Source organism: Tachysurus fulvidraco, chromosome 10, assembly GCF_022655615.1.
Source record: "Tachysurus fulvidraco isolate hzauxx_2018 chromosome 10, HZAU_PFXX_2.0, whole genome shotgun sequence".
In the NCBI taxonomy this organism is placed as follows: domain Eukaryota; kingdom Metazoa; phylum Chordata; class Actinopteri; order Siluriformes; family Bagridae; genus Tachysurus; species Tachysurus fulvidraco.
Window position 1 is genome coordinate 17648360 of NC_062527.1, and position 9069 is coordinate 17657428.

A 9069-nucleotide genomic window follows, 5' to 3' on the forward strand; every position below is an offset into this window, starting at 1 on the left:
AATTTGAGGAACTGTCAGAGACACACACACACATCATGCTGACATGTGCTGGCATTTCTACATCCAAGTTTTTGGTTATTAAACAAATAGCAGCAATTTGGAGCATTTACATTTATGGCGTTTGGCAACTTGGCTTAAGCACTGAGCTACCCCTGCCCAAGCAAGAGCACTAGAGGGGTACAGATAATGAAAGCGTCATTGTGTTAAACCTCAAGTACTTACAGAACTCGAACAACAAGCTACACTAGCTGATAAAGCTACGTACTGTACCATGCAGTCTTGTAAGCTAAAACAAATTAGAAATTTCTTTAATACCAGAATAATCTATTTCTAAATTAACATATTTGGATTGTTTCTCTTAATAGACCCTCATTCAGCAGATCTGATTCTTTATAGCAGGAGACGTAAGACCAAATCTACAGTACACCGACTGAAAGATATATTTTTTATTGAACACACAGGCAAATACAGTTATATTTGAATTGACTAGTTTTCAAAATCTCTGCCAGAACAATAAATTAACACAATCTCCAGGGTGCTCACTTTTTTTATTTCCAGTTTTTTCTCTCTCTAATATATCAAAAATGTTTTTCATTACATATTTGAGGTGATTTCAGAGCCAGTCAGACCAATGTACACAGGCATAAATTACATAAATAGATATATGACATACTCCGATTTAAACCATAAAGCACAACGTGATTAAATGCCTCAGAGCATTTAAGTCACTCAAGTTTTAGGGCAAATTTATTATTCCTTATTTTCTGGACCTCGTGAAGAGAGAGGTTGCCCATAAGACAACTGTCTGCAATCCCCAGGTATTAAAAACATATGTTAAAGTGTTCCAATAAGAAAACAGGACCACACTTTTCATAATTTGTCCAGAATTAGATACATTTTTTAAAACGTTTGCCATTTGCATTATACGTAAAGACCTGAGACACACCTACCAAAAAAAAAAAAATCAACTATTATCAAAAACAACCAAAAAAATTCCATCATATGCTCTGTTACATTCTTTTATACATTCAAAAAAAATCTCTGGATACAAATTAGAAAATATCGCACAACTATATACGAGAATAAGCAGAATACATTCAATGGCATCTTAAACTGTCCAGGTGTATAAAATGGGCACTACCGTATGTGCAAGGTTACGAGGTCATCAGCAATTCACCAAGATCGAGAAAGGCATATTTGAAAAAACAATGCAGAATGCTATTAACGGCAGGTACACTTATTGGCAATCATTTCTTCGTATTCCTTATATGCAATAGAGCCATCGTTTTCAATGGTCAGAACACTCAGCGGGTCGTATTCAGATGGAACACAGGAAGGTCTTGGCATGGAGGAGTCCAGCTTCTCATATATAATGTTCTGAACCATTGTGTGCACCGGTGAGCCGTAGATGTGGCCCATAACACGAGGACAAATGCCTTTGCAGTACCTGGGATTGTACTTGGAGGGCGCTATGATCCAGTGATCTAGTCTGAGCTGCGAGAAGCTCACGCGGAAGTCATAGAGGTCGCAGTCTTCTGTCGGATGCTCGAATTTGGGCTGTGGTCCACTTTCAGTGCTCGACTTTAAGAAATGAGTTATGTTTGGAGCGTTCCTCCGATCTCTCCACTTCAGCCTCTGAATACCAGATCCGTACAGCTGGCTCTGTATATTCTCACCCCAATGGTTGGAATGGATTTCTCCCAGCCTGGTGTTTGTGGAACCTCTTTGATAGGCCACCTCACTGGTGTCGTTCAGATACAGCAAAAGAGATGGCGCCATGTGCGTGAGCTCCACAAGACTTCTGGAAGTGTGATATCCTGGTTCATCATCCAGGCAGGTGAGGTTGATGAGGAGGTGGATGTCCTTTTTGTGGCCCTGGATGAGAGGATGGAGGAAGGGTGTCACGTCCACCTCCACCCACTTGTGGTGGCTGGCTCTGTTGACTCGAAAGTGGAAACTGATTGGTGACACAGAGTGCTGTGAGCTGGGAGAGCTGAGGCACATATGCTCATCTGAAGGCGTCTGTTCCTTCATGTACAGGTAACAGTGGGAGGTAAGTGATAGCGCATAGTTGTGGTCCAAGGAGTAAAGTAGAACTGATTTGAGCAGCTGTTCTTGGGCTCGTACACGGTTCAGACTGTAGGAAATGTCCTGCATGAGAAATTCTGCAGGAAAAAAAATTACTTAAGAAATAATTCATGTCCATTGCCTGAATAAAATTCTTTCAAGAAATGTTTGTTCTGGGGTCTCATCCTGACAGTATCAAACAAATTTTCCCAAATTGGGTTTCACATCACATAAAAGGAAGAAGAATTACTTCAATTCTAAATGATCTATATCGGTAAAGATACATTCAGTAATCTTAATAGAAAACCAGACCCTGAAACACAAAATATATTTGCATTAAAAAAAATCGGTTGTGTGTTTAGTGATTGTGGTGCTAGTTTATTGGTTGGTCCAGTATTTCAATTATTTCCGTAGATATTGAAATTGATAGCACAGGTCCAATGATGTTAAATGAGAAAAAAAATAAGTAAAGTGTCAGATTTTGCTGTTATCACCTAAAAACAAAAGCACTTCTTGTCTAACTTACCATTTTCCGGCGATGTTCAATACTAACGATGTTCAATCAGTACTAACAAATCCTTAAACTAAAGTAGAGACAACAAAGATTAGACTTAAGGCTCCAAAATACAATGCAGTTATACAAGGTTATAACAGAGTCTGCACCCAGCTAGTTAATGACCTATATAATGAGTGCAAGAAAATTGACTGTGATATTACAGCAGCATAAGTGTTTAAAAGCTTTGAGCAGAGTGAACAGGAGGAGAGAGAACCACTAAAGCATCGCTGCATCATTGTCTTCAGGCATAGATGAAATGAGGGTTAAATCCCACCAATGGCACCATCAGAAAGTAGTCAAACGCCATTGTAATGTAAGAAACTATTAGCCAGTGTTCAAGCATGATTTAAGGCATTAAATCAAGACAAAATCTGTAAAATTAATTATTAATTAATTATTATTAATTAAGCTCATTAATTATAGCTGCTAGAATCAACATGTATTAATACTAGTATTAGTACTAACTGTTACTAATAATTGTCAATTTGTGATAATCAGTGGTCTGTCATTGGTCAGTGAGAAACACATGGATTTCTGACACTGAAGTGTTACAAAGCCGGACATTCAAATCAATTCAACTGAGGTTTGTTTGGATATTATAGTGGTTTAAAATTGTAGGAATTGTTCCAAACCATCTCTATAACAAATCAAATCAAACCATAAAGGACATCAGTAGGGAAAAATCTGCCTGAGATGACAAGGTGGATCCAGAGCCTACGCCATAAACACTTGCTTAAAGGTGGGGATACAGCCTGAATCCTGCATTAGACTCACCACTTAGCCAGTACACATACAATACAACTCATTATATGGTAAAGCAGTGCTACTTTTAAATCACTCCATACACTGGGAAGGAACTTGTAGGTGAGAAGTTCAGGTAGTTTGATTGCAACCTCAAGAGCATTATTTACACCTAGGGGGAAATCTGAGTCACCAGTCCCTGTGAAATTAGACCAGACTGAGGGTTCCTAAAGCTGTTGCTCCTGATACACTCATACCAGTGCCACACACACATACACACACACACACACAATGGAAAAAACACCTGGTCAGAGTTGGTCCTTGCTATTGAAGTGTGGCTGACACACACAAGTTTATCTTCACACATTAAGTGAACAGATCTCAGGGGTGTGTTTGGTGTGTTTGTACCTCCACACTGATCCAGACACTCCTGCCGTGGTGTGATCAAGCGCACCGTGTTGTAAAGGTGAGACGCCTCGTGGCTCCTCTCTTGCTTTGTAGACAGCTTGTAAAGCCTTTTCATGAATCGTACGTATCTGGAATCGGGTCTAGTTCTCGGGAAGTGAATTCCCCATGGCTCGTGATCCGATAAGGCTTTCAGCAACGGGCTTAAAATGTTGCCGTGATGCACTAAGTTCTCGGCGTGTTGACCCGAGAGTGCTGACACTCCGGTGCCCAGCATCACGAGCACCAGCGCGTTTAGGTAAAAAACTGCACAACTTCGCTTAACCATGATCGATAAGTGCACCAAACTTTAACACACTCTTCGACCTGCTCTTGCAGAATTCTTCCCGGGCCATACACACTTCCGCTCGTGCTTTACTTCACAGGTGTATGTAATCATCTCAAACCAGGCGCACAGGCGTGCAGGACGGTTCTTTAGTGGCAAAACACACACACACACACACACACATACCACAATCGCACACACACATTAAAACATATCTCTGTCTTCTAAACTGATAGCACTTTTTACATTACCACATAAAATATGTAGAGTCTAAAAACAAACTCTTAACAACTTAATCTACATTTTTTTGTATGATTACGTAGGCAATATGTTCAGAATGCTAAGTAGGACACGGTCATGTGTAAAGAAAAAAAATGTTTCATAAGGCTGAAAAAATTCCACCTGTCATGTCATCATGATGGCTGAATAAAAATACAGGGCCTACATGTGGAAAATGAACATTAAAGGAAGGGTCTCCGTTGTTTGAGAAATGCTTCAGAAAACTGATTCGGGCCGACAAACAAAACAAATACGAAACAAACTTGTAGCCAATGAGCAGAAGACCAGGGCGGGTCTTGCCAATATGTGCGGAGAGACTGTTCAGTGCGCATGTGTGACATTAGCAGAAAGCGGTTTTAACATTGACATGGAGGATAAAAAGAAAGAAAGCAAAGAAAGGCTTACGATAAGGCAAGAAGTAGGACCCGTGTTAATATAGGATCAGCTTTCCAGCACTGGAGAGAACTGAAGTGAATAGAAAAAAGAGATAATGTAAGTCGCTCTGGATAAGGGCGTCTGCCAAATGCTGTAAATGTAAATATATGCACGTGTGTGTAATAGGTAACAGCTCGGTAGTGGAAAGTGTGTTGCACGATATATAAAACACGTGGATTTTTGCATGTGGATCATGTGAGTAGCCACATGTGAAGAGTCCATGTCACATTTCTTTGTGTTTATTACTAAAGAAAAAATATTTCAAAATCCAAAAGTAATACTGCAAAAATACACCACTTATACACCACTTGTGTTGCTGACAGAAATTTATTCTATCATTGTTAATATTTCATAGTACCATAAAAAGAAATTCATATGTAAATATTAAAAGGCATCTGTTAAAGTGTACAGAGGATGTTGTGAGCATATTCTATTAGAAAGAACATTCTTTCATAGATACGAGCAAAATGTAATAAATTCAAGAAGCACATTCCTACACACCACACACACTGACTAGTTCTTTGACTCCAGTATAATCAGCCAGACGTTTCTCAGTACAGCCCACACACAGTCACAGAATAAGATATGACAGAAATGAGCAAGCAGTCATTCATAAAGGAAAAAAATATGCACATGATTTCTAATTTATAATTCTTAAAGAATTAGAAACAAAATAAAGGACAAACAATAAGAACTAACGAATGTCTAGCAGTTACTTCATTACCAGTTCAGAATAAGAATCAAGTGTTATAAAAATGTATGGTACATTTATTCTTTAGATTTTGTTCAAATTTACATCTATTCATTTGATGCCTTTATCCAAAATTAATTACAATTTAGAATATTATCTAAAGGCCCAACAGTGGCGTCTTGGGTGTCTCTTGATCATCTGGGCCACGTTCCCACATCCTTCCATATAGCCTAAAACATTTCAGTACTCAGAGGAAAAACGTACAGGAAAAATTTACTCTTTGACATTTTTGCACTTCCACACACACACACACACACACACACACACACACACACACACACACACACACACACACACACACACACACACACAGAAAAAAATAAAAGTTTTCTTAATTTGTCTACAAACAGAGTCACAGACAGGTGCACTCAGCTCATATTTTCTATAATAACGCTATAATGAGAAATTGTCACACTTTCATGTCATATGTAAACAAGACTTATAGTGCAATATCTGAAATGAAATCTACGTGTGATTTTTAAACTCAGCAAAAGTATAGGATTCTCACATCGTTTTGGGAAAACGATGCTCGTATGTGTAACGTCATTTGTGTGGATGATAAAAAATAGTTAAGGCTAATGCTTAAGTTGCATTTAAAAATAAATAAAGGCATTTACCCAAGACATAAAATTAAAAAATAGATTATAACTCGGCAGTGTTTAGTGTCTGAAAAGACTATAAGCAAATTAGTCATTTGTTTTTTAACAATTAATTTGGTTAAACACCTAAACAAAAATCACCATTTTAACTATATTAATAAATATCAGATAATTAACAAAATATAAGGTATCTGTTCAAGTGCATCAGCTTTTTACAGGGAAGTTCATTTATGTTAGTGGAAAATACTTTAGTTTAATAGATCATCATTTGCTGTTGTCAACTTCATCAGCCATTCCGGTTCAGTAAGCATTTTATCCTAGTCAGTGTGGTGGCGGATCTGAGGTCTATCCCAGGAACACTGTGAACAATGGGGAAAGACACCAAGTTTCAAATCAACCTTCTTGCATGTTTTTAAGAGGTGGGAGGAAACTGAAGATCCTTGGAGGAAATCCACACAGAAAGGGGAAGAACATACAAAACTCCACAGAGACACTAATCTGAGTTTGGGTTCGCACAGGAAACAGTGCTGTGGTATAAATCTAAATATCACTATGAATTAAATTAAGAAATCACATTAATGAGCATAAACTCAAATCTGGGTACTTCATTAGTGTTAGTGACCTAATGTACAGTCTTTGTTCTTCTCTTCCTGTTCATCTCTGATTAAACGGAAGCTTGATTGATGTCTTGATTTCTTCCTGTGTCCCGTACCTGCTTGGAATAGTTTACTGAATGTATTATGGTTTTTAGACATATCTGAAAAGTGCTGATTATCTGAATACATGTGTTCTGCGTCCTGACACGAAACAGCAGGGTCTCCGAGCAGCTCCCTGACCTCAGCTGACAGGTCCTTGTGTAAGTACTGATATGCCTTTTTGCCACTGTTGTCACGTACGTTGCAGCTGGCACCATACTGACGCACCAGTAAATTTAAGACTGATACGTGGCTGTGAATGGCAGCAACATGTAGAGGTGTGTAACCATCATGGCTCTTGATGTTCACATCAACTTTCTTACCAACATCAAGGATTTTACGCACCATTTTACTGTTTCCATGTTTGGCGGCCCAGTGAAGTACTGTGAAGCCAGATATAAAGTTTCTCTTATCTGCCAGGTGTTCATCCTCCAGCAAGAGGTTATAGATTTGACTCCAGCATCCCGTTGCTGACTTTACAAGCCACTCGTGTTCTCTTGGTTCTCTTTTCTTTAAAATGAAACCAGGTTTATCGGCTTTGTTTCCTCTTTTCGGTGCTGGTGAACTAGGCACCGCAGTCTGTCTCCTTTTTATCCTTGGTGATTTGTTTATATCAGTTTCAGTTTTGAACTCTTGCTGTTGTGGAATCTCGACTCCCTGCTCACACGCATGTATTCTGTGGTTGAGTTTAATCTTCTCAGCTTGTGAACTAGGTGGTGATTTTATAGCCACAACAGCAAAAACAGCTCCCATTTGGCCCTTTCTGGTATTATTAGCTACATTGAGTACACAAGCTGACAAAGATTCATCCTGGTTGGACGTAGTGACTGTAGCAATCACAGCATCACTATCAGGTGGTCTAATCTGAAACTTTTGTTTTGTAAAAAAATCTTTAGAATTGGGAAAATAGCAGCCCGGTGGACTTGTGCAAAAGCAGGAATTGTTATTTAAAACGTCTGCACTGGTTATCGAGACGGAGTCACATTTGGAAAAACATCTCTGTTGTGTTATGCATGATGAGGAGAAGGAGGAGGAGGAGGAGGAGGATGGAGATGATGATGATGCTATAGAGGACTTTCCTGCATTGAACATCTCTTGGTATTTCTTCTTCACGACGACGTATTTGACATCATCCACCCGTTTAACTACAGCCACGTTGTTGATGAAACTCTTAAACAGATCCCTGTTCCGTCTTCTTTCCTCTGGCTCGCTGCAGTTGATGTGCGTCGTGAACGCGCTCACGAGCTCCGGGTTCGTCACTTTTCCGCCGCGCGACATTAAAAATAATAAAACCGCATCCTGGGTCAGTGCCATCTTTATTTTTACTTAACCATTAAGCACGATAATATTCTTAATTCGGCAGACAAACTAATCAGCAGCCCTCCCTCCTGTGTTATCTTTAAGAATCCCCTTTTTAACCTGCTGCTTCCGGTTCTCCACAACTTTAGTTTCCTGGGAAAGTTCCCCGACACACAACTCCCCGACAGCGTGGACGCGCAGTGAATGGATCTCTGAATGAGAGTGCGCGTTCACGACTGACCGACCGTCTTTGTGTTTGTTTATTGTTGCAGAATAAATAGTCTTATATAACAGCACTAACCAACTCCAGGGATGTCATATTTATTTATTTTTTTTAATAACAAACTCTATCCAATTGCAAAAATAGCAGGCAGCAAACTCAAGTTAAATTTAAAAAAAAAACACATTTGCACTGGCTATAATGTCAGACTGGATGATGGTAATGATGTAAGTGCTACTTCCGGTTCTCCCCAACTTTCCTTGTTGCCCGACAGAGTGGGCGCGCACTGAATAGATGTCATGAATGCGCGTGCACGACCGGCTGACTTTTCCCAGAACAGTGTTGTGTAACAGTACCAGTTAATTACCGCAAAGTCATTACTGTTTTATTTATTTATTTGTTTACTTATTTGTTTTACGTTCGTGCAAACAAACAGAAATTGTTCATTAAAACATCTACACTGTGAGTCTCACGTACAGTACAGTATGTTGATTGCTTTAATATGTGATTTATACTTTACAAATAACGTATAAAAAAAAACTGCCAAATTATTATCTACATTGAGATGCCCTCTTGTGATATATCTCAAAGCTGTTCAGCTACTAAAATCCGGGTAAATAAAATTAACAAAAAGTATTTTCATTAAAATGCACATTTTTAGATTTTTAAGAAATGCAAAAGTTCAAATGCTTATTGG

The 9069-nt window shown here is 38.9% G+C and overlaps 2 protein-coding genes across 2 annotated transcripts; both read right to left on the minus strand.

Annotated features, from left to right (window-relative positions):
- Positions 1 to 431: 431 nt before the first annotated feature.
- Positions 432 to 4228, minus strand: gdf9 (growth differentiation factor 9). The gene is made up of 2 exons (XM_027165130.2): positions 3773 to 4228; positions 432 to 2165 (listed from the first exon to the last, which is right to left on the minus strand). Exons 1-2 carry the CDS (start codon positions 4095 to 4097, stop codon positions 1222 to 1224), a joined length of 1269 nt encoding a protein of 422 aa, XP_027020931.1. The 5' UTR covers positions 4098 to 4228; the 3' UTR covers positions 432 to 1221.
- An 809-nt stretch (positions 4229 to 5037) lies between these two features.
- On the minus strand, positions 5038 to 8761 carry sowahab (sosondowah ankyrin repeat domain family member Ab). The gene has a single exon (XM_027165194.2). It carries the CDS (start codon positions 8165 to 8167, stop codon positions 6773 to 6775), a length of 1395 nt encoding a protein of 464 aa, XP_027020995.2. The 5' UTR covers positions 8168 to 8761; the 3' UTR covers positions 5038 to 6772.
- Between the last annotated feature and the right edge of the window lie 308 nt (positions 8762 to 9069).

Coding starts and splice junctions, on each gene's coding strand:
- sowahab (XM_027165194.2), bottom strand. CDS start 8,167: ATGGCACTGACCCAGGATGCGGTTTTATTATTTTTAATGTCGCGCGGC.
- gdf9 (XM_027165130.2), bottom strand. CDS start 4,097: ATGGTTAAGCGAAGTTGTGCAGTTTTTTACCTAAACGCGCTGGTGCTC. Junction 2,166..3,772: donor GTGTCTGGATCAGTGTGGAG/GTACAAACACAC, acceptor TTTTTCCTGCAG/AATTTCTCATGCAGGACATT.